The following is a 26905-nucleotide window of genomic DNA, read 5'->3' on the forward strand; positions in this document are numbered from 1 at the left end:
TCGCCCTCTCTGCTTCGCACGTGGTACTAGTGATAGTGATAGAAAATTCCACAAGCGGGCTAACGCTTAGTCCTGCACCATGACCATGGAATATATTTATTTTATAAAAAACATTATCTAGAAATGCATACAAAAGCAAGTCTAGCCAGCTCAAGCTAGCTCTAATCAGCATAGGGAATTTCTTTTTAGTTTTAGAGTCAAGAAGGATATTGTGTAATATAAGATTTCAGAGACTAAATGTTAGTCTAGCTAACGCTGTAAAGATCTTGATATGTTAATGTCGTTTCACCACAGAGAGAAATCGGGTCACGTCAGGTCACACGCAGATAAGCACGCTAAACAACTTTAGCCCCGACCATTGGATACTCACACACAATGTCCTCGCTCTGTGACGGGACCCAGATATGGGTGAGTAGCCGATATATGCTATTAGTTGTCCACCTACTTCAGTTTACATGTATCGTTCGCTACCAAAAAAGGTCCACGTGTGGTATGCACTGAGTATGACCAGAGACCATATCATATGGTCTCTGGTATGACGAATGTACACTGATATGGAATTTCCCTTAGAAAATTTAATTTTTGGACCTTAAAATACAATGGTGTACACTATCAGTTGTCGACCGGTCTCCAGCGGTATATGAAGAGATGCACCCTATGTGCGAGCCCACCGGCTCTGGGCCGTAGGCCCGCACACAGGTTCAGTCACACCCCGAGGGACCGGCTGACAACGAATTTATCAGACCGGCACTGTTGTCGGTAAATGTCTTCAACAGTTTGACTAGTTATACGGACATTTTGACCGCGAGCAGACACAAACACATCTAGAGTTATCGCCCTTGCTTTTACTCGGGAAAACCCGGTTTAGTTCGCCACACTGCCCTTGAAAGGTGTTTTGCTTCGAGATTATGTAATCATATCACTGTATTCGCATTGGTAAGGTAGTTCGGTATTCCCAGGGGGTGTATGAAATGTGTACCTTATCTGTCACTAGAAACAGAAATAATCAATCAGAAACGAATATTTTAATGCAAGGTTAGAAAAATGGTGATGTAATTGTATTTTTACGGTGAACCCCTGTTACTCCGGAAACCCTGTTTTCTGAACACAATGTTTTTGGAATTTTGATACTTTGTTTTTTTATATACTGGTTGTAGCAACAGTACTCGTAGTTCTAGATATTAACTAGTAGCATATTTTGTTGCAGTAGTGGTGGTAGTAGTAATTGTGGTTGTCAAGGTTGTATATGATTAGTTACTTGTGTAGTAGATGTTATCGTTGAAGTAGTAGAAGCATGTTGTCGTAGTCGATGTAGTAGTAACAGTACTAGTGGTAGTTTAATTATTGTAGTAGAACCAGTTGTGATTTAGGCGCATTAGTAATCTAGACGGTCGATATGTCAATTTGACACTAATTACTATGAGTAACATAACCACTAACATCGCTCACTAGATGGCTCCCAGATTTAATGCGTTAAAACAACAATAATTAAGCGGTTTAAGCATCCAAGGATACCGCACTGCGAATACTTTTGGTTAATGATCTATAGTAGAAAGAAGGCAGCGCCACAGATCGACGCCCTACTTACAGGACTTGCCCTGTGGTCTACTATATAGTCTGGAAGGTAATTTAAGGTACCGACGTTTACTACAATATCTGAAAAAACTATTGAACCTACTCCAGTCAAAGTTGGTATGAGATTATTAAACAGTCATACATAACTGGATATTACATTTAAAGACAATCGGTACATGAATAAAAAACCTGTCTATTTAGCTATCACTATATTTCATCAACAACCAGACCTGTTCGTCACGGGTGGAACGAGTTTTCATTGAAACAGCCATCTGCATAATGCTACCCCTGCGTCACAGGGCCATATGACACAGTTAAACCAATCAACTCAACTCAAAAGGGTGCACGGGAATCACGCATGTTGAGACGCCCAATGCTAACGCCGTATTCGTGCGTGAGTGATTCCCGCTACTGCTACTACTACTATTGCTGCTACAACTACTACTACTACTCCTACTACTGCTGCTACAACTACTACTACTGCTACAACTACTACTACAACAACTACTACTACCACTACCACTACTACTACTACTACTACAACTACTACTAATTACATACACATATGTACAACAGTAACTATGATTAGTAGAAACAATACAACTTTAATACCACGAACCCCCCAGTTTCGTGGCATCCTGCTTAATTATATGTAATCAGGATGTTTCTGTCTCCTCCAGGACACAAACCTGACCTGGTACAACACTTGGCCACAGTTCACAGACTGCTTCAAGTCCACGGTGTTGGTGTGGGTGCCATGTGGGTTGCTGTGGCTGACGTCGCCGTTCTATCTCTACTACCTCCTGAACGTCACACCGACGTCGTTGTCGTCACGATATAAATATCTAGCAAAGACGGTAAATATATCATCATATATGTAAGCTGAACATTCACAGTATTAATGTTCAGTGTGGTTTAACATCACTGATTTCAAAAGCCAGAAATTAAGCATTATTCTCAAAGTGAGAATCAGAGACCGGAACTACTGACCCCGTATGAACCCGTATACCCGTATAAGTCCAAAATGGTTGTTACTTACCTAAAATGAGACTGTGTACCGTCAGTAACAGCCATTTTGGATTTTCCAACACCCACCTCACATTTTTCACATGAAAATTCTGGTACAGAAATTCGTTATTTTGTGTTTTAATATGATAAATCGTGATGTGCAAAGACATTAAATTCTAAAGAAACCACGTTCGTAATTTTAAAAAAACGGAGGTCACTAGTTTACCAATCTCATTAAAATCTGATCTTAGTTATCGCTATCGCTAAACAAAGATCTGAGGACATCCCATTTAGGGTCACGTCAGAACGACCTTTCACCTAACCAATCAGAGCGTCGCCTACCAGATCGGAATGACAGTCGGAATGTGTTTTCTAATGATGCAACCACGAAATATTTAACACGGGGTATTCCGAACGACAGTAACGAGTTTTACGATTATATCCATACAATCTAGGCCATCTATAAGCCATTCCAGAACATTCTTCTTATCAGTTTTAATTTTTTTAATCGAGAATACGACAAAATATGTTTCGAAGCGTAGTCGCCAGTTTGAAACTAGTGTCGTAAAGCTCGAGGAAGCTGCCTTCTGATTGGCTAATGTTGATTTCTTGTCAGTCATTTCATTGGTCGGTCAAAATTCGCGAAAGGTCGTTCTGACATGACCCGTAATGAGATGTCCTAAGATCTTTGTTAAGCGGTAGCGAAAACTAAGATCTGATTTTAATGAGATTGCTAATTTACAAACAGCAACATTATATATAGAAAGAGAACGTGAAATATTATACAAGAAGCATGACACCACTGACGACACATAGCAATAGAATATATAGGGTAGTATAAGATAGCAGTATTAAGACCGACCGAAGCGTAAGATGGGTATTCACAATCCTAATAGGCCAGGTGATGTTCGCTGTTGTTTTATATCCGTATTAAGACCGATTCTGTATTCTTGTCATGGCCTCTATCATGCTGCCTATTTATGCAGTTCCACGCGCCTACACCGTGACCTGACCCCAATAATTATGAATGAGTGGCATAGTCCATAACGTTCTGGGGATGATAGCATACACTAGCACATTGGATACAGCGTTAAGCGTAACATGCCGCTGTTAAGTCGTATCACAAGCCAAGACGTAAGGAATTGAATACGGTTCGATATTCAGCTGAACATTGTTATTTTTTTGTGATTCTCGTGTATGAGTGACTGACACACTCATGTCAAGAAGCAGATCGACACTATCACATGGCTACAATCAGCTCGTGCTCGTGTGAGCATATTCCAACTAGCTTCGCGAGTGAGTGAGTACGGTTTGAGGCCTCTCTTAGAAGTATTCGAGTAATATCCAGCATAAATGGGCTTCACACACTGTACCCATGTGGGGAATCGAACATGGGTCTTCGACGTGGCGAGCTAACGCTTTAACCACTAGGTTACCCCCACCTCCCTACCAACTCAATGAACTCGACAATTGCGAAACAGGTTAAACACCCCTGTGTCTACCAGTGTGTATGTCAGTGCGTTCTTCTGCATCATCTTGCCAATCAGAACTAAAGGTGTTCCTGCTGCCAGTGATATGACAAGAGTACAACACATTTTTTGCTGGCCTTATGAGGAGGGACTTTGAGCAGATACATTATTTCGTTTTTGTGTTGACTTTCAGATAGTGTGCTCATGCCTCGTCATACTCTCTGTCATACGACTCATCGACGCTGCAGATAGTTACAACACCACCAACTTCTCTGCCTTGTTCATCTCACCTGCAGTCCAGGCAGTTACCTTTGTAAGACAAGAATAATTCGTACCCTGCAAATACCTTTATCATAACAAGTAGAAGTATTGTGATATTAATATACTGTATTTCTAATCAGCACATCCTATAGGCACGGGTGGCTTAAACGTCTAAGTGCAGTGGGGGGTCCCTTTGACGTTCCCAAAACCCATGATTGTGAGTTCTAATTCCGGTTCACCCTGATTATGTTTCTAGGTTTGTCAGCATCATCGTGTACTCATGGGTTTCACCAAAGTGGTAAACGTCCAAGACCTGCATCCCATGGTGCTTTCAAAATCAATCTGACACCAAAACAACGTAAAACCCAACTCGGCCATCTAAACCTATTTGATCTGTGGAACAAAAACGTCCCTGCAAAGACATACGTGCGACATAGCAACCCTTTGTCCAATTACCATGTCTGGTTTGAGTTATTTGGTCTGCTTTTAAGACAATTTCCAAACCAAATGCACATCTTAATGGTGTCTTTTTTTCAGCTGTTTGCTATGTTGCTACTGCTCCTGGAGAGGAAGAAAGGCCTCATCACTTCCGGGGTGATGTTCACCTTCTGGCTGTTGCTCACAGTGGCTGGCATCATCCCCTTCTACTCCATCATCTTCGAGAAGGTAGCTAGAAGAAACAAATAAACTAATGTAATGGCTTAATACGTCTTTTATAGAGATTGAATGAGTAACATACCAATATTAATCCAACCTCACGTCGGGCTGCTGCAAAAGGTTGAACAATATATATAATGTGTTCATGTTGAGAATCAAACACTGGTCCCCAGAGCGACGATCTCAAGACAGCACTTTAACTGCTAGGCTACCCCACTTCCCCTTATTTATAGAGAATTGTATGCGACTATGTGAATGGAAGATGAAATTGTCATGAACCAAGGTGGTTGTGTAAAATGTGTGACTGATTAAAAAACAAACCATTTGTTAAATTGTGGAGCAGATTATTTACTTATATCTGTCGACGACTGGGTGTCTGCATTCCAGCGTAACGAAATTCGTCTGACTTGTGAATATGGTCATTCGGCTTATTTGCGTCATTATAAGTGTATGGACCCATTCGCCATGTTAATATCAATAATGATACTTTATGCACACCTACATGAAATGAATACTAACCGTTTAGGATGAAATAGGTAAGGGAAGAAGAAGGTAAGGGATGAAGAAGGTGCAGATAGAAAACATACATGGTTAGACTGTGTAGTAAGTCAAACGTTATAAGGATCTGCAACCTCTTTCCCAGAGGAATCTTACATCCTCCAAAAAAAAAGAGCACAGACGCTCAGTCCATCTTCTGTAAATCAGGTGATTAAGCTTCACACGACGCTTATTAAAATGCTGTTCATGCTGATCATCAGTAGATTGCTCTGAACAGATGGTTTTCTGACTCCCCAAAGAGGTTTCCCTTTGCTATTTTAGCACTATCTCTTCGAAAATCCATGTCACCGAAGATGTATCTCCAGTGGTGACCATCTCAACACATCAAGGTTACCCATATTTTCTGTTGGATCCAATTGAATAACGGGTGTCACTTCAAAAACACCCTAGCTATCAGTAGTGTCTGATCATGTCACTGACATTAAAACCTTCTCACAGATTGCTTACAGACATGTGGAAGACTCTTCCAAATTTGATGCAGGAAACCTCCTAACTCACCGCATCAGTGACAAAAAGTATGTCTGATGCAATTCCCTGATTTGACTTGAGCCATTATGTTCCCCTGTTCCTTCAGGTGAACAGTTGACTTGTCCTTGTTTGTGTTTTGTGACATATACCACCGATAGGGCATGGTACGCCCATTTTCGCGAACACCTTGTTCATAAGCACAAGCTTATGACGTGGTCGGAATCGTACAATCGCTCTAAGTAGACAATACTTACGGTTATGGATATATTTTGACATTAAAATTGTATTATTAACGTTCAATATGTTTCAGCAATATGGACAGACCACCCTTAAAGTTGTAACATTCTACATATACTATGGGCTAGTACTGTTGGAGCTGTTCCTGAGCTGTTGTGCAGAGACGTCTTCAGAAGGGACTATCCAGAACACGGTATGACTTGTAATACAAACATAATTACCAGCCGCCAGATCCTTATTCCCACAGAGCCGTTATTGTTCTCAACACGTTTCGTGCTATCTACAGGCACATATTATTATATTTTACATGTACGTGTGTTTACATTAGTCGATTCACATATTTTTCAATATATTTGATGAAAAAACATTAGTAATTTACTTAGTTTATCTCATAACGTGGTTCTAATGTAGAAGGTTTTGTAAAGCATATGAAGGGCTGTGTCGAGACACCTCTTACATTAAGATATGTATTTCTAAAGCAACGTCAAGATACGATAAATGGAAAAATATATATTCTAGTAATATGCCCTCATATTCATGTAGTGTATTATGAATAATTTCCATGTGATTCCATAACATTTAATTTGCTAACCAAGCAATTTCTTTTGCGTTCACCCATTACCATCAAACAATTATACCACGCCCACTGGGGATCTACATTTGTGGTCTGTTTTGCATTATTCCGCTGTAAGAAGCCACTGATTACGTATTGCCTGCAGGTTTTGGTGTTGATGACCAAACAAACCGTCAGCAAGATTATTATTGTCGATTCATTTCTCACTTAACATAATTGACACTGTGTAAATAAGCGTACATATTTTGACATTCATATTCATTTTCATACATGTCCTTATATACATCCACTGTTTATGTGTCGATACAATATCTCCATCATACAATACTGCAGCACAACCATGATCCATCAAGACTTTGGTGAATCAATGCATCCCCAACCACAAGTGTGACATAATCGCAAACAGATGCTAGTAACAACAACAATTATACAACTTTTCAATGCAAATTTTCAAAGTGACTCAATAAATTATTTCTTTCAGGAACCGTGCCCTGAACTGAGTGCTTCCTTTCTCTCAAGGATTACCTTCTGGTGGATGAACAGGTCACGCTACAAAATTGTAGTAATTGCTATGCAAGAAAAATAATGTTGTCTGTCATAATTGATGGTCTTCTTGATGGTTTATAATCCAGATCACACCCTAGTATGTTTATATAGCCTAGGCACCAACAGAAAATTATCAAATATGTCAGAACATATATGGAAGGTTGTCGATTAAGTTGTCGAGCAAAATTAAATTTCGTATTTTACATATAATTTTATGTTTATTTTAAAGAACATGAAACAAACATATGCCATTTACACATGCACATAATACTTCATAACACTACTAAAGCTTTTCCTCCAAAATATAAGGCCCCTTTGGCCGAAGTGGTAGGATGATCAAAAACTATAACAAAATGCCATGTTAAAAATGCAGTTATAACAGAAAAGTTTAAAGGTACATTGTAGAGCTTTTTTTTAAAAACCGTAACAGATTTTATAGTTCATAATGTTTGCAAATAACCAATATCGGATTATTGTAACGTTTGCAAAAACTCAATTTGCACTATATTAGAGATATCGTTGGGCGTTGCGGGTTGTGACTGCAGGGATGGGAGTCTCCTTATTATGCTTAGTCAATGATATTGCATATCTAGTGCAATGGAATATACACTTTCAGCGAATAGTTTGCCATTAACTTGCTCACACTGAATTCCTGCTTTATCATTAAATATGAGATGCAAACTGACATTTCTGATGTTTTGCTCACAGCTTATTACTGAGGGGTTATCAGAAGGCTTTGACAGAAACAGACGTCTATGATATTCATCCCGATGAAGCGTCCGCCCTTACTGTGATGCGGTTTCTACCACAGTGGGTCAAAGAGATAGACAAGACCAAGACACGGTAATCATTTTATTCCATTTCTTCACAGACACCAGGGACAATACATCCCTTATATATATTCTACTTTAGAGCTCTGTGCACTGTTCTAGATTGACGTACAGTATGTAACAAAACATTGGTTTTCGTCACACCTCATATCTGTAATGTCACTTGTTTTCTCTCTGCCAAGAAACACGCAGCAACTAATAAAATCCGAGAATTAGTTACATGAAACTTATTGTATGAAACAATCAGCTCCACATACGGATTAATTTCACAACCTATTACTGTAACTGGGTGGCAAAATGTGTATTCCTTGACGTTCTTTCATAGAGAAAACGCGACAGACAGAGACAGGGAAGTGTTATATTCTAAAACACTTAGCGAATCTCTCAGTGTGGATGCTGCTGATGAAAAGTCTCCTTTGTTGATAAAAGACAACACGACGAAGATGACAGAAGCGGATTTGACTTTCACTGGCAACAACGTGTCCCTAGCTATGACATTATGGAGGACTTTCTGGTTCGATATGATACAGAGTCAGCTGTGGAGACTTGTAAGCGAGATGCTTAAGTTTGCTAGTCCTTTGATACTCGGGTACGTATTGCTGTCATTATTTGTTCTTCAATCAACCACTGTTTGATTTTGTGGTGATTTGTATTAGGGAAACAAAGGAAGTGAAACGAGGAATTCATTCACAGGCAAAATATACTATCCTTTAATTTTTGTGCAACCTTAGTAGATGCCCAATCTCCTTATTCGTTCTTGTTTGGCCACGTCAGTAGATGGGGTTCTTGTTCTCTTGGAGCAATGAATCTGATTGAAAACAGTATTCAGTGTTACAACGACATGATAAGATTTGATTCAAGAAACTGGTTCTAGCATGGAATTTGAAAACACGAACATTTTGAAGTAATGAGTGCTCGTTACCGGCAACCACAATTTGGATTGGATAGCATCAATCCAATCCTGACTGATGGTGTGTCATCGTGCTCAATAAAGTGACCTTGCCGGGTATTTTAAATCCAGATTCATTTTTGTTCATGCCTCCTCCATATAAATGAGTTATTGCTGCCCTGGGCATAAAACGCCATACATTATTGAAGGAATAACTGAATAGTTTAAACACCATCATATACTTTTATTCCTGGTGATACATTTCTGAAGCCTGATCATGAATCATCATTGACTATCATAGCATTCACTATATGTGTGCATTTCGTGCCTACAGATATTGTGCATCATTATGTTCAAGCAGTAAAGAAATACACTACCATGATCAGCCCATAGAGAAATACACTCACATTGATAGGTATTTATTGCAGCCTGCTCGTTACGTTCACAACAGACGGAACAATACCCACGTGGAAAGGCTACGTGTTGTGTGTCATCCTCTCTATCTCCACATTAACGCAGACAGTCTTTTCTCAAGCCAACTGGTACCAAGCTAGAAAGGTGGCGCTGAGGGTGGCTGCTGTCACCATATCTGCTATCTTTAGAAAGGTATACTTACTTATACAATTCCATGTGACGGCTTATGATATTGCGTAGATCAAATTGAGTATGAACTGCTAAAAAACTGAAGAATAAAGGAACACATCGATCATTAATCTATCCCATAAATCATAGACATGAGTTATTAATGTCTACAAAATCAGTGATGCTTATTAGACATACTCATTCTTAAATGCATCTGAGGCACCATAGCAAAACATCAATCCATTATTGTCCTCATACACAACTGAATAAAGCATAAAATTAACTTTTATACATATTGTTGCAGCATTTAACCCTATTTCTATCCACTTTCCATACTATAACCATACAGGTTACATTCTTACTTGTACATGTAGTGTCTTCCTTTTAATACTTGTAGTCTGTAACACATGTAGCACATGTAACATCTCCTATTTACATAACTCTCAGTCTTTGAGGATGAGCAACAAGGCCAAGACAGAATGGACAACAGGTGAAATTGTGAACCTGATGTCTGTGGACGTAGAACATTTACGAACGTTTACAATGTGGGCCTGGGAAGCGTGGGCGCATCCTCTGAAAATTGCTATTGCCCTTTACCTCCTATACCAGTCTCTGGGAGCCTCTATGTTCGCTGGGATGGCGGTGTTATTTGTGTTGTTGCCCGTCAACACTATTGCCACTTTCAAGTGGAAGAAATATGAGACTGAATTGATGCAACAGAAGGACAAGAGGATGAAGATGATGCATGAAGTCCTCAATGGAATAAAGGTAGAGTGTTCAGTGGAGTCACCGTACCTTAAATATACAGGAGTTTGAGGTGAGGTGAGGTGAGGTGAGGTGAGGTGAGGTGAGGTGAAATTGGGTTTAACGTCGCGTCCAAGATTATTGCACTTATATAGCGACCTGTATGTGTGTGTGTGTGTGTGTGTGTGTGTGTGTGTGTGTGTGTGTGTGTGTGTGTGTGTGTGTGTGTGTGTGTGTGTGTGTGTGTGTGTGTGTGTGTGTGTGAGTGTGTGTGTCTGCTTGTACTAGTCCGAACTTATGCCGATTTATAGTGCTAGCTCACTGAGATACCACGCCGCAGTTTAACATGAATACCACACTCATGATTAGACACAGTATACTGACTCCGAGCCGACCAGTCCTTGTTTTAGCCTCTTAATGCCGAGTGCCAGACAGGGTAACAAGTACCATCTTTTAACGTCTTTTGGTATGACGCGGCCGGGGGGTTTGATAAGAAGAAGACGTAGTGTACATGACTAGTTTCATAAGGATTCATGATATTATTAAGTACGTGTGTGCGTGCGTTTGCGTGTGCGTGTACTGACAACTATTGTAAGTAATATTCTACATGATATGTACTTGTATGTTTCCCTGTTGTTCCAGATTCTTAAATTATACGCCTGGGAACCGTCATTCCAAGAGAGGATCCTTGAGGTCCGGAAGCATGAGCTGCACATTTTGTGGAAGATCTCCCTCACGCAGAGTTTCAACACCTTCTCCTGGACCCTTATTCCCTACCTCGTATGTCTATCAGCTACCATTGCAACCCAATCCTTTTGTGTTTAAGGTGTGATGATGTGTGTGACGCATATGAATATAGAAATAAAGGAACAAATAATTTCAATATAAGCATATCTTTGTCCACCACTTGTAGCCACAAATGCCCCATGAGTCACAGGAACGAAGTTTGTCATTTGGGATAGTCCTGAACAAAGTTACAGAATTTATCCTTGTTTGTTCTTCATTTTTTTCTGATACTGCCTGTATCACTATTTTTTAGCATTGTTTCGTATTTAAGAATAACAGTCTCGTGGCATTATACAATGTTAATACATCATCCAAGTGCGAGTATCCATCCACATTTAGTAAAATCAATATTATTACACAAATACAAGTGACACTTCGATTAGGTTCACGAAGTTGTACGATAGTGTTGATGTGTTGATCCCAACCTTAGTTAGCCGTTGTATCCCAGTGTCCCAACTTAAAGTGCATCCAGCAACCTACTACCACATAACTGATAACATCGATCCTGCTCCTGACATCAGTGCAAAACAGCTGTACTGACAATGCAGGTCAGGTCGTGGAGATCGAATTGTTTCTTTGCCAATCGCAGTTGTCACAGGGCATGTGTGATCATTATTACACGCCTGCTTCGTATGTCAAAAGGCTTATACAGAACCTTTAATCTAATGTGTATATTTTGCAGGTATCACTAGCTACGTTCACGACATATATTTTCACATCAGAAGATCACTATCTCCGACCTGATGTCGTCTTTACTGCCATGTCACTCTTAAGCATCGTCAGACTAGCGGTCGTCAGTTTACCAACTCTTTTCACAGATTTAGTTCAGGTACAATGTATATGACCGTTTGTTCCTTTTTGAAATATGTACTCCCAGTGTTCCTGGTGAGTGTGTTGGGTTTACACCACTTTAAGCAGTATTCCAGGCATATCGGCATATCAGCTTGATGAGGGAGGAATCCCCGAGATGATGATGGCCTCACATATGTACCTCTTTGGTAAAACCCACGAGCACGGATATCATACTGACAAACCCAGAAACATAAACGGGGCGAACAGGGATTCGAACCCAATATCATATCATGATTGTAGCGCCTCAGGTGAGTGCGCCACTGTTACCCGCTAATGCTCCTGGTGATATATAGGAGTAACAGTAGTAGTATGAATATGCATATCTGGTCAGCGCTACATGAGACATTGTTTTGCAATTTCAGGCTATCGTGTCACTGAAGAGAATTAACAAGTTCCTCAATGCGGAAGATTTAGATGATAATCAGATATTGTGGAGCTCCACACAAGGTATGTAATGGTCATGAAGTTCCAGCCATTGTATAACACATGACTGCAGTTTCACAGCTGACAAGCGATACGTGCAACCATGTGATAGTCAAAGATAGATGGAAAGGGGTATTCTATAAAAATACTGATAGATATAAGCTTTCCTTAAGTTAGTTGCATAAGATACCCAGAAGGAGATTGCCCTTTCCGCGAACATCTGATGTCATCACTGATTTTCACCGCTATTTTGCCTTTTACGCCAAGTGGAATCTGTTTCTTTGGATAATCGAGACTGGTTATTCTCTGACGTTGGCGTTTTATATTTACTGGCATTGCATCATTTTACACATATTTTGACGTAAATAGTGAGAAAAATTAGAACATTGTATTAGTTGTATGACGGTGTAATTGAGGACAAAGGGACAAAGTTCGTCAACGTTTACCACTTAAGTTGAAGCACTTGTATATATAAAGTCAATTTCTATTGTGAATTGTTATAGCACGTAAAGTACTTTCATAGAATAGATGAATCTTCGGAATATGAAATCTGGTTTCTCGCCTCCCGTTAATTGCTACATGTATCTTGAGGTGAAATGGGGTTTAATATCGCATCCAAGATTATTGCACTTATATAGCGGCCTGCATGCACGTGGGTGTACGTGTGTGACTGCTTGTACTCGTCCAGACTAATGTCAATTTTATAGCGCTAGCCCACTGAGACACCATGCCGCAGTTTAACATGAATACTCCACTCAGACACAGTGTAATGACACCAAACCGACCAGTTCTTGTTTAAGCCCCAGGCATGGTAACAACAAGTACCATCTTTTAACGTATTTTGGTATGACGCGGCCGGGCATCGAATCCCGAACCCTCTGCTCTCCAAGCGCACGCTCTGCCACTAGACCACGAAGGCGGTCGTCTCGTAAGGGAGATGTATATATTGGTATTGCTTATATTCGGTTCACCATATTACTCTAATGAAAAAATCCCCAGACTACACACTGAAATATCGTGTAAGTTGTCTGTAGATTCCGACAATAGTATTTTTATCAGTGGTGACCTTAATGCAAGGACGTGTACTTTGTCCGATTTTATTACAACAACTTTTAGCCCTATCAATGAAGACATACATTAGTTGATTATATGAATGACGCTGAAAGACTGATATATGCCAATATATTGTAAGAAAGGTCAAGTCACGAACTTGGACTTGGTTACATCTGGTTATGACACAATTTAAAAAAACCTAATGTTCTAAAACATGTCGTCCATGAAAAATATATTGACATAAACATACATTGTTGGTAAGTGCAAGAGATAAGTCTTCAAAAGGCACAATGTTTTATGTCACAAAACCTAATTAAATAAATTTTGAATATTACTTGAGCGTACTGCAAGAAAACACATGGCTAGTCTTACTTAAGTTTAGAACTTTTAACCATAACTTACCTACAATATATATAAATTGGGAAATGGATGAAAATAGCTTCAACTGAAGGAAAGTTTCCACTTTGCAAAGTGTCTGACGGAAGGTGATGAGTTCCACTTTTTGTTCATTTGTCAATCTTCAGAAAACGAAAGAATAATATTCTTGCACAGATTTTACATCATTAGACCCAATATTTATAAACTGAACTAACTCTTCAATAATCCACGACGAGGAACATTGAGAAGATTGTCCAAATTTTGTAAAATCATCATGTCATTGTTTAAAACCATCAAGTAACTCTCCCTATTTAGTTGCACATATATTGTTACCTCAGTGAATCTGTATAAAGTTAGGCATTGATTGGTGCACCGCTTATGCCGCTGATAAAATACAGCTCAGTTCAGACGTCATTGCAGCTTGCGGTTCTAATGGAAGCTAATATGTCTCCAATACCAAGGGAGTGGTCACTCAAATAAATAACATTTCAAATAATCTTTCTTACATCGTTATCATCTCAGATCCTGCACTGAAGATCACAGACGGTTGTTTTCGGTGGACTTCCGAACTTGGACCAGCTCTCACAAAGTAAATAAACCTGATGCTTAACACACTCAGTTACCTGTACTCGACTATACGGTCATAATGTGCTCTACAGTAAGAACTTGCTTTTGGTCGTAACTAACACTGCAATCACGAAAACGTCGTTTTTTCCGTATATGGTCATTGGACGGAAAAAACGACGTTTTTTGGACGCTTTCAAACAATCGTTTTTCCGTCCAAATAACGTCGTTATTTGACATCGGAATTTACTGGGAGAAAACGATATCATCAAAGTCCTCCCTTTCTTGATTGAATAGAACTAATTGATTGAACTAATTAAAACAGAATGGATATTTTTAGCTGTCATAACCCTTAGCGAAAGGAACACTTTTCTTTCAGTATCAACTTTACTGTTGACGAAGGCCAGCTTGTAGCTGTCGTAGGTCAAGTTGGATCGGGAAAATCTTCACTTGTATCTGCAATATTGGGCGAGATGAACAAGGTCAACGGTCATGTCAGTCTGAAGGTTTCTATTTTCTTTCATTTATAGTGTTGGACAAAAAGAAATAAAGTCAAATAATTCTATCCTAACCTTATTGTATTAAATACTAACTCGTGCTTATTTCCTGACAGAGTCACATGGCTTATGTGCCCCAGATAGCGTGGATCCAGAACGACAACCTGCAGAACAATATTCTGTTCGGGAAGCCCATGGACAGACAGTGGTACGACAGAGTGGTCGAGTGCTGCGCTCTGACTCCAGATCTGGAGATGTTACCAGCTGGTGATATGACAGAGATTGGGGAGAGAGTGAGTATCTCGTGATATTCGTAAGTATTCTAGAGTAGAAGATGCCTTCACTATTATATGCTTATCATTAGACTCGGTCTTAAGCTGGCCACATTTGTGCTTTGTAAAACCCGAGCAATACATCGCCCTTTGTAAACCATATAGTTTACATATAGGTTGACTGCTACTTCCAGCGGTGGTGTATGAAAAGTAGAAAAAAAGAAGAAAAGGCAAAAACTGACCGTTTATTTACTGCTATAGGGTATCAACTTGAGTGGAGGACAGAAGCAGAGAGTGTCTCTAGCCAGAGCTGTCTACAACGATGCTGACATCTATCTGCTTGATGATCCACTCAGTGCTGTCGACAGTCATGTGGGGAAACACATCTTTGACAAGGTCCTAAGTAGAAAAGGGTTGCTTGCAGGCAAGGTAAGAACGCCATGTACTTTATACACGTAAAACTGATGGTTAATGATTCTGAATTAGGATAAATATGTGAAGCTATATACTGGGTGCACTGTGTGAAACTCATTCTTGGTGTCACCTGCCTTGATATTTCTGGAATAATGCTAAAATCAGCGTACACATTTACTTGCCCGCTCACTAGAATCTACGACATGTTTTAGATTATAATAACTTTCATTCTTCCTACCAAGGCCCGGGTTTTGGTCACTCACGGCATCCACTGGCTCCTAGAGGTGGACGCTATCTTAGTGATGACCGGTGGTCAGATATCAGAGAAGGGGACGTATGAGGAGCTTCTCCAGCATAACGGACCCTTTGCCCAACTCATACAGAAATATCTTTTTGAGGGCAATGATCCTGATGTCAGCGTACTCGAATGTAGGTTTTACAAGTATTCATCATGTTCATGATCAAATACACAGCGCATGGAACTAGGACTTCACAACGATCTAACATAGTAAATCTACATCCTACAATAAGAAATAAATTTCAAGGCAAAAGTTGTCCTTAATATTCATTTTTTTCATTTGAACCAGGTACATTTATGTAAAAGCTCGATATACGCATCCCACTAACTGTCGCTGATATTAAAGGTCTCTTTGAAACGTTACTACGTTATATACTAATGAATATTTGGGACAGATTGTTTCCATGTTTTTGATGCCGTGCCTAAGTGAAAACGGTAGTTGTCGAGTCAGAGGAATGCATGTATCCGGGTACCTCGCAGCATGTTAGTATGTTACCCTGGCTTTCAAGACATCTTGATCTGTCAATCGACCATGTCTGGGTGAAACGTTTGCGATGTCTTCCAATCCTCCATCAACGTTGCATGAATTCCTGCTCAAGCACAAATTGGCGCACACCCGCTTCTGATCTTACCTCCCAACCCCCTGGTGTGACGACCTATTTGCATATCGGGAGAGCGTTCTTCATATGAACCGTTGCTCGTTATCAAACCTCCAGACATGATTCCTCCAACAGATATACTTCCATCATCGGCAGTAAAGGTTTACAGCGATTTTCCTTGAATTTGTGTATGTCACAATAATGTGTCCTTTGAGTATTGAGAAGGTAAATCAGATTTAGTCACTTTTATTAAAACAGTGACTGAAATAGAGAAGAGTGTTCGTCAACGGATGAAATCAGTCACATCTAGCGAGGAGACGAATGATGAGAGGGTAACTCTAATGTAAGTTTGTATCACGTTATCTGAACTCATCAACGTATATATGTCTTTGTCAGACTGTGAAATCAGTCATATCCTGAAATAACTAACTCTTTCAGTCATTTCGTGAAATGAGTGTTTGTTTTCCAGTGCCTTTCTGATATCTTCAGTCAAATAGCATAATTCATCTCCTGGGCCCACTTGAACAATGCGATCTTAGTGCTAAGATGATCGTAACTCCCATACTTTAACATAGGCTTACAATAGTTGTAGCGCTAAGATCGCTTTGTGCAAGTGGGCCCTGGTCTATGTCACTTTGGAAGTTGCATAGTCATTAAAAGAGTGTCCATTGCTACTGGGCAGGATAACCGCGGAAGAATGCAAAAATGAAACCAAATATGCCATCATCTCGAGAGACACTGCAGAAGTTTTCAAATCATTATTATTGAGTACCAAAGACGTTTTGGTACGTGTTATTTACCAAGTGTAAACATAACTAAAATAATTTTATTATTATATTTGTGTAAATATAATAATACTAAAGTGCAATATTGTCGCAAAGAAGGAACCTATCCAAACTCGGGAAAAACATTTTCCATTAGGTGCACCTAAACATATGTTGTTTTATAGTTTTAACATGCATGTCTGACAGGAAGTCCTTGATCCAAACCACAGACGTGAAACAATCCCAACTACTGAAGGAGGAAGAACCTTTAAGCGAGAGGAGTAAACTGATTGAGGAAGAAAAAGTAGAGACTGGAAAAGTATTTATGATTACATAACATCCTCGCATGGTGTCACAGTAATATTTTATTACATATTTCTTGAAAATTATATGCATGATTATATTCACAAGTATTTGCAAAAGCATTGACTCATCAATATAATATCAACTCATGGACATAAATGTTTGGTTTGGTTTGTTGTTTTACGCCGCACTCAGCAATATTCCAGCTATATGACGGCGGTCTGTAAATAATCGAGTCTGGACCAGACAATCGAGTGATTGATATCATGAGCATCGATCCACGCAATTGGGATCGATGACATGCTTCAACCAAGTCAGCGAGCCTGACCACCCGATCCCGTTGTTCGCCTAGCCTCTTACGACAAGCATAGTCGCCTTTTACGGCGACAATGGGTTGCTGGAGACCTATTCCTCCGCGGCTCTTCACGGGTAGGACATAAATGCAGAATGGAAAATTTAGCTGATATACATGTGCCCTCTTGCCAGTTGTCTTGAATATTACTTTTTTAAATGTCATGTATGGTCTATCATTTGTCGTCGCTTGGCTAGAGTGAGTGAGTGACTTGCCCCTATCGCTGCTTCGAATAGTACTTCGGCTATATCACAGCGTGTCAGGTACAGGTGGGAGGGAGACCCAAATTGATGCAGGTCTTAGATGTGTACCACTCGGTTGCTGACAAACCAAAATATGATATAAGAGCGAACCACAAGGCCTAGACATTAAGTGTTTGGTATATAATTTTATGCTGGCAGAGTAATGCTCTGGCATTTATAGTTCTTGGTACTTTACAAAATATACTTGTTTGTTTGCCCTTTAACGACCCACTCAGAAATATTACAACAGCATGACGGCGATCTGTAAATAATTGAGTCAGGCCAAGACAATCCAATGACTGACATCATGAGCATCGATCAACGCTACTGAGATTGCCGTTGATTCAATATCAATTATCTTGTTCCAGGTTACACTGAATGTATTTCTTGCATACGGCAGAGCTATAGGCCCTTGGACTGTGGTAATCGCTCTCATCATGTACTCGTTATTTCAAGCAACGTCGGTAACATCAATTACATGGCTCAGCAAATGGACTGACGACAGCTCCCTCAACAATCTGACACTTCTTCCTTCCAACAGTTCAGGACGAATGGAGAAAAACAGTTACTATCTAGAAGTCTATGGTATCTTGGGTGTAGCTCAAAGTAAGACCTGACCGCAAACTACATGTATGATGGAAATATTGTTTTTGTTTTCTGTTATTGTTTACTTTCTATTTTATCAGGGATAAAACATGTGTTGTTATATAATGTGATTAATAATTGAATATTTGATATTCCTGGTTGAAAAGAAATAATTTAAAATTATTAGAGTTCCTAGAGACATATTAACATACGAGAGAGTAATATATATTGCCGAATTTCTTTCTTGATCATGCTGATATAATATTTAGCCATACGTTATTTTTATTCAGATCAAAGGAACCATTCCAAATAATGTCAATTTCGGGTAAATTCTTATATTTACAGCCGTTTCCATCTTGACATTTTCCTTTTTGTGGAACCTAAAGACGGTCAAAGCTTCTGGTATTCTCCACTTAAACATGCTGAGGAATGTTTTGAAGGCACCGATGTCCTTCTTTGACACCACACCTACGGGCAGGATTGTCAACCGGTTCTCCCAGGACATTGATACCATCGACACAAGGATGGCGAATTTGGTGGAGTCTGCTATCAACACATTGTTCCAAGTCCTCAGCAGCATCATCGTCATCTCCTACACCACGCCCATATTTCTTGTCGTTGTCGTCCCCTTGGTCATTCTGTACTTCTTTGTTCAGGTAAATACAGCCATTATTGATTGTCCCCTCACAGACATAGATCCTTTAAGTATCAAAGTGATATTGTTAGCACCTGTTCATTTATTGTTCGTGGTTTTGTCAGACCGACTCCGTGGTCTAGTGGTAGAGCGTCCGCCCGGCGAGCGGAAGGTCCGGGGTTCGATCCCCGGCCGCGTCATACCAAAAGACGTCAAAAGATTGTACTTGTTGTTACCTTGTCTGGCGCTCGGCATTAAAGGGCTAAAACAAGGACTGGTCGGCTCGGAGTCAGTATACTGTGTCTGAGTGGGGTATTCATGTTAAAAACTGCGGCATGGTATCTCACTGAGCTATCACTATAAATCGCCATTAGTCCGGACTAGTACAAGCAGCCAAACACACACACGTACATGCACGTCGCTATATAATTATATAAGTGCAATAATCTTGGACGCGACGTTAAACCCCATTTCACCTCACCTCGTGGGTTTGGCATATTGGCCAGTCATCAAACATCAATCGTCTTGAAACGAGTTTTTTCTTTCCATTTGATGACATGAAAATATCTCCAGGTTGACATTAGGGTCCGCCTTTTAGACTACAGTATAGCATGTCATAATGTAACATAGCATAGATTAGCATATGTGATGGCGTAGCAGGATGTAGCTTTGCTTTTTCGAGGACATGTGTTTTACATCTGTTTCATCCATTACCATTTTGAGATATATCAAAGACCATAACAGAACATGACGTTTGAACACACGTTTTTGGAATGTTTCTTTGCCTATTTTAAAATTCAATCTAAAAATGTCAAGGGGATATATCGTGATAGTGAGATAACTCTATTATAAATCGGATATCTCAATATTTGATAATACATGCATGGGTAAAATTCATCATATAAACAAATACTTTTAAAATTCTGGTATTCTTAACATAAAATAAAAGAATACATCTTGTTTTAAAAAGCGCTTCTACGTAACCACCTCACGGCAGCTGCAACGATTAGAGTCCAAAGCTCGATCCCCGATATACAGCCATTTTGGGGAGACATTATCTGGAGCCAGTGTTATCAGATCGTTTCAAGCCCAGTCGAGGTTCATCAAGGAATCAGAAGACCGAGTAGACACAAACCAGAGGTTCAACTTTTACTCAGTGGGTGCTGTCTGGTATGTGATAACATGCTTTTGTTTGGTTGTTTTTGTAACACCGATGCCAATTTATTTAAATGAACCTTTGATGATCGAGTACGAGTGCGGAATCTCGGGTAAAAATATAGGTCTTCAGCATCCTTTGCTTGTCGTGAGACACAAATAATAGGATTGGGTGGTCAGAATCGCTGACGTGGTTGATTGGATATCTTTATATACCAATTGCGTGGATCGAAGCCCATGACGTGACAGTCAGTGGAGTACGGCGTTAAATAACAAACAAAACAGAAATCGAAAGCAGTGGTTTGATATCATGCGCAACCTTCCTATCCGGCATACAAAATCAAAGCATCAACGCCAGAGAATAACCAGTCTCGATTAACTGCCCAAACAGATTCCTTTGAGGGTAAAAGGCAAAATAGTGATGGGATTTATATGAATGGATCTCTAAAGAATGGAGGATATAAACAGGAATCACTTGCCATAAAACTGTGAATCATATCAAATGAATCTGTTATTCGAGACTGATTATTTTCCGACGTTGACATTTTGAATTTGTAAAACTTTCCTTTCTCACTGGTATTTACTTTCCTTATGGTGTCATCACTAATCTGCAATGATCCATTCACTATTATTTTGCCTTTACGTCCTGTTGAATCAGTTTCGGCAAATATTGGAGACTGGTTGACATTTTGAATTTGTAAAACATGTCGTCATATACATTTACACAGTATAAACTTGAAATATTCACTTCGACATGTAATTCAATTTCTGAGATATCAGTTATGACAAGTAACTTTAAAAGAAGCTACTTACGCTAACCAAAGCATCAATAGTGAGGAGTTCCGTTTTGTCGCCATATAGATTTCTACAGGAAGTGCCATCAGGTCTACTTTCGTGTTGATATCACCTTTGTATTGTGACAGTTGGCAAGGTGTCCGTCTGGAGATCATCGGAAATATCATCGTCCTGGCTGCTTCCCTTTTTGTCGTCATGTCACGTGACACCCTGTCAGGAGGTCTTGTGGGCTTGTCGATCTTATATGCTATTGAGGTAGTATTCGTTTCCTAAAAGGTTAAAACATTGCATGTTATTTTTTTTAAAAATGATTGTGACCATAAAAGTGACAATGAATAGTTTTTATTTTGATAGTGTACTAATCATCCTTTAGCATTCTTGCAATGAAGACAGCTCAGATCTAGAGCCAGTCAACAAGACAGACAGACAGACATATAGCTATTCTTATGTACAACAATAGTATATACAATGTTATACATTTATGTAAAATTTAATGTACATAATCCATTTTTGTGGAGTTACGAGAGATTGATCATATACATAGTAAAACAGGGGGGCACGGGTGTCCCAGTCGTCTAAGGCGTCGCGATTCGCTGTGCAGAGTTGCGCCCCTTAGGCACTCCAGAAACCTATGATTGTGGGTTCGAATCCCGGTTCGCCCCGATTATGTTTCTAGGTTTGTCAGCACCATACCCGTGCTCGTGGGTTTCACCGAAGTGGTAAACGTCATCACTTCGGGCTTTCCTTCCACATTAAGCTGACACACCGTGATATAACTGGAATACTGTTAAAAGCGGCGTTAAACCCAACTCACTAACTCACTCATAGTAAACAATATACAGTGAGTGTTCCTATGACCATGCTGGTGCAACGCTAGGTATGGAATTATGAACGTAATTTGTGTTCCAATAAATGATATGAGTGAGTGATTATTGCTTAACGTCGCAGCATCAAGCTTGCTGTTGTTCGTGGCTAATGACACGATGAACAGTCGGCATATTAAATCAGTCCTTTTATGCGACAGTTGTGTGGACATTATGAAGGATAGCATGACATGATGATGTTGCCTTGTATCTTCCATCTAACGCCCAACCCATGTATCCACACCTGCGTTGTTTAAGTATGGGTGCACGTTTGTACATTGACTTCAGATAACAGCCAACCTGAACTGGATGGTGCAGATGGTTTCAGAAGTAGAGGCACAGATCGTTTCCGTGGAGAGAGTCAAAGAGTATACGGAAATAGATTCAGAGGTAAAAATCAAATACATTTCAATGGAACCTTTAAATTTATATGTCAGTATGTTAATAAGTCACAGGTGTCCCCTGTGAGGATGCTGATGCTTAGCGAGATTTTGACTTTGACAATGAACTTGTTCATCTTGATTTCTTCAGCCGGCATGGGACATACCTCAGAGACGTACTAATCACGATTGGCCAGACACAGGGGTGGTGAAGTTCCTCGACTACTCAACTCGGTACAGAGAAGGGCTTGAGCTTGTTCTCTGGGGGATTACATGCACTGTTAATGCTAAAGAAAAGGTTTGTTTATTTGTTAGTTGTTTAACGCCGCACTCAGCAATATCCCAGCTTTATGACGGCGGTCTGTAAATAATCGAGTCTGGACCACACAATCCAGTGATTGACATCGATCCACGCAATTGGGATAAGGTGACATGCATCAACCAAGTCAGCGAGCTTGACTACCCGATCCCGTTAGTCGCCTCTTACCACAAGCACAGTCGCCTTTTACGGCAAGCAAGGCTTGCTGAAGACCTATTCTACCTTGGATCTTCACGGGTTAAAGAAAAGGTAACAGTATTGGTAATCTGCTGTTTCATAAGGCTCTAATGTTGACACTGTCAGGCTAATAGAGAAACCAATAGCTCAGCGGTGAAATGTCACTGTTACCCTTCCTAAGGCCCACGTGTATATGTCAATATTTCTGATTATTAATGCATGGCAGTTCCGAAAGCTCGAAACCTATATTATGATTACACATATATATATATACCTGTACTCCTCTTTTTCTCAAACATAGTATCTGCAAACTGCGTCACTTTTAACTTTCCACATAGGCATTATACTGGAATGCCTTAAAACTTAACTCAATTTTAAAAGTTGACAGCGATAGTAAATTCCCCAACCCTGTTTCTGACACGCCATTACGCTACACAGATCTCTTATATTCAAGGTTGGCAATCCGTGTGTTACCTACTAATCATTCCAAGGGGTGTTCTTATAATGGGCGAGCAATTCAAGATAGAACTCGTCGTGAATGAAGGACACGGTTACAATAAGCGTTCTACTTTTGTAAAACGTCGAGTATGACAGCTTATTGAGTGTTCTAAAACATGAACGTTTCCAAAAGCCTCTCACTGTCATTTCACCAGCCACGTCAACTATTATAGTATTGAGTCTCGACAGTTTATATATCTATCAACCGATGAACACCGCGAGGAACACATTCAAACAAGTGCCAAATACATGTAGGAACATTCCGTCAATAAATGATTGTTCAGATTCATGTTGCTCATGCAAGCACGAATAGTTCATAATGAAACGCTTATGTAACTTCCAGGTTGGCATCGTTGGCAGGACGGGAGCGGGGAAGTCCTCTCTGACTCTGTCCCTGTTCCGGCTGATAGAAGCTGCAGGAGGGGAGATCAACATAGATGGCGTTGACGTCAGTACACTCGGGCTGCATGATCTCAGGAGCAAACTCACCATACTACCTCAGGTAAACGTTTCTCGTCATTAACAATTGCGCCATAGGCGTTGTCGTTTCATATTAATCGTATATATTAATACGAAACTACGTTGAACTGTTGAATGATGAATATAAAGATTCTTGAAAGGAGTTTGAACGCTACTTGCAGGATCCTGTACTGTTTGCCGGGAGTCTGCGAGGTAATGTTGACCCCTTCAACCAGTATTCAGACAATCAGATCTGGCGGGCACTAGAACAGGCTCATCTCAAGACGTTTGTGGAGACGCTACCTGATGGACTGGAACACGAGTGTAGCGAAGGAGGGGAAAATATGAGGTACCAGACTTAACATTGTGTCATGTTACCAGTTGTCTGTTTGTTTGTTTTTGTTGATTTATCATCAACGTTACAACACATTTCACGCAGAACGGTGTTAATACAATCAATACATTGTAATTTTGTTTTGTCATTCTTATATTTGTTAACCTGCTTTTCCCACACTGCCGACTTTGTATCCTGATGTCCAATAATTAATAGACCTTTGCACTACTTTCACGTAGTTCTCCTCATGAATAAAATATTCCACAAGCATATTGTTGTTATTCCAGTGTCGGTCAGCGGCAGCTCTTGTGTCTGGCCAGAGCTCTTCTGAAGAAGACCAGGATCCTGGTACTGGACGAGGCTACAGCAGCCGTTGACATGCAAACAGATGACCTGATCCAGGAGACCATCAGGTCAGAGTTCAAGGACTGCACGGTGCTGACCATCGCCCACAGACTCAACACCGTCATGGACTACGACAGGTAGACTTCTGTTTTTGTATTCAATGATGTAATATAGTATACGTAGAAGAATGTGTGCCAGCTACAGGTTTCGGTGACGTCGTCACTAGACTAAACGTATTTTTTCAGAAAAGTGATAGTGAGAGCCCATGAATACTTTTAAATAGTTATGTATCTTAATTTTCAATTCGACGTTCTTTCGTTTCAGGATCCTGGTCCTGGACAACGGCTGTGTATGTGAGTTTGACACACCCTCCTCCCTGCTACAACAGCCTGACAGCATCTTCTACAACATGGCTAAAGCTGCAGGGTTAACGGCATAATGCAAGACTCTTGGGTGTAATATATTGTCTATTGAATATTTCACCTTCTCAATAAACACTATAATAATACTGTGTGTATGTTGTACCATGCAAAGCATCGAAGGTCAACAAAGAGCGTTATCGATTCGCGTTCATCACAAAATAACCAATGTTGTCAGGCCTAAATGTTTAAACATATTGATAGATTGTACGATTCCGACTATATCATAATAGCGTCTTATAAACCACTATCGAACAGCGATGATAGCAGGTGTTCGCGAAAAGGTGCATAGGCATGCATAGGCAAGTCAACTGAACAAACATGAATATAAGGTACAACTTTAAATGCGTAACAATGATCTCCATGTGTCCACTTTATAACTTTTCCAAACCTTTAAAAGGCCCTAAATGCTGTGATCTCTGATCAAATAACTTTTGAGCAAGAGTCGTAGGGCATGTTTTGCTCATAACAAGATGGAATTGTTTTGTTTGTTTGTTTGTTTATTGTCTAACGCCGCCTGGACCAGACCATTGCTGTTAGAAATATTGCAGCTATAAGGGTGCCACCCCGTTTCCTGAATTCTGAATACAATCTAATTTTCCACTCTAAGTCTCATTTGCTCATCCGGCCCTAAATCCCGAATGCTACTTAACACAAATCCCAAGAGCACAGACCGCCTCCGTGGTCTAGTGGTAAAGCGTCCGCCCGGAGAGCGGAAGGTCCGGGGTTCGATTCCCGGCCGCGTCATACCAAAATACGTTAAAAGATGTACTTGTTGTTACCCTGTATCCTATATGTATACTTTATATTTTAGGACTGATCGGCTCGGAGTCAGTATACTGTGTCTGAGTTGGGTCTTCATGTTAAACTGCGGCATAGTATCTCGGCACCAGTCCTGACTAGTACAAGTAGCCACACAAACACACACACGTACATGCACGTCGCTATATAAGTGCAATAATTTTGGACGCGGCGTTAAACCTCATTTCATTTCACCCACCCAAAGCACATGTCAGATTTCACTCTACAAAGGCAGAATGAAATGCTTCAGAAAACGTTTCTAGGCCATAAAAGAGTGCGATTAGAAGTTAAGTTACTGAAAAAATAAAATAAATAAAGGACACCATTATTTTGTTTTAAAAAGTCTACGTACCAAATGCGATTGTATTCGCGTCCCGCGTACCACACTGTTTACATTAGTAGATAAACAAAGCGAATGTGTATCTTTAAGTTGTGTTAATCTTGTCGACAAAATTAGAGGTATATCCCCTCTTGAATCTTTGTTGGATATGGTGTGTGTGTGTGCGTGTGTGTGTGTGTGTGTGTGTGTGCGTGCGTGCGTGTGTGTGTGTGTGTGCGAGCGTGCGTGTGTGTGCGTGTGTGTGTGTGTGCGTGCGAGCGTGCGTGTGTGTGCGTGTGTGTGTGTGCGTTTGTGTGTGCGTATGTGTGTTCGTGCGTGCGTGCGTGTGTGTGTGTGCGAGCGTGCGTGTGTGTGCGTGTGCGTTCGTGCGTGTGTGCGTGTGTGTGTGTGCGTGCGTGCGAGCGTGCGTGCGTGCGTGTGTGTGTGTGTGTTAGCAACGACCGGTTGGCTCGGAGTCAGTATACAGTGTCTGAGAGGGGTATTCATGTTAAACTGCGGCATGGTATCTCAGTGAGCTAGTACTATAAATCGGCATCAGTCCGGACAAGTACAAGCAGCCACACACACACACATGCACGTCGCTTTATATGTGCAATAATCTTGGAC

The 26905-nt window shown here is 40.3% G+C and overlaps 1 protein-coding gene across 1 annotated transcript; it reads left to right on the forward strand.

The window, feature by feature from the left end:
• The first annotated feature begins 329 nt into the window (after positions 1-329).
• Positions 330-25230, forward strand: LOC125372851 (multidrug resistance-associated protein 1-like). Its single transcript, XM_048383520.1, has 30 exons — positions 330-408; positions 2256-2432; positions 4246-4365; positions 4851-4979; positions 6307-6426; positions 7289-7350; positions 8062-8196; positions 8509-8772; positions 9501-9678; positions 10102-10422; positions 11041-11178; positions 11867-12013; positions 12399-12483; positions 14413-14479; positions 14834-14960; positions 15068-15244; positions 15485-15652; positions 15880-16096; positions 16793-16877; positions 17506-17617; positions 18564-18801; positions 19126-19436; positions 20385-20584; positions 21493-21619; positions 22516-22617; positions 22759-22905; positions 23945-24103; positions 24243-24409; positions 24682-24876; positions 25064-25230. Exons 1-30 carry the CDS (start codon positions 376-378, stop codon positions 25176-25178), a joined length of 4623 nt encoding a protein of 1540 aa, XP_048239477.1. The 5' UTR covers positions 330-375; the 3' UTR covers positions 25179-25230.
• Positions 25231-26905: the final 1675 nt, after the last annotated feature.

This window comes from Haliotis rufescens, unplaced genomic scaffold (assembly GCF_023055435.1).
Source record: "Haliotis rufescens isolate VD_foot unplaced genomic scaffold, xgHalRufe1.0.p SCAF_49, whole genome shotgun sequence".
Lineage (NCBI taxonomy): Eukaryota > Metazoa > Mollusca > Gastropoda > Lepetellida > Haliotidae > Haliotis > Haliotis rufescens.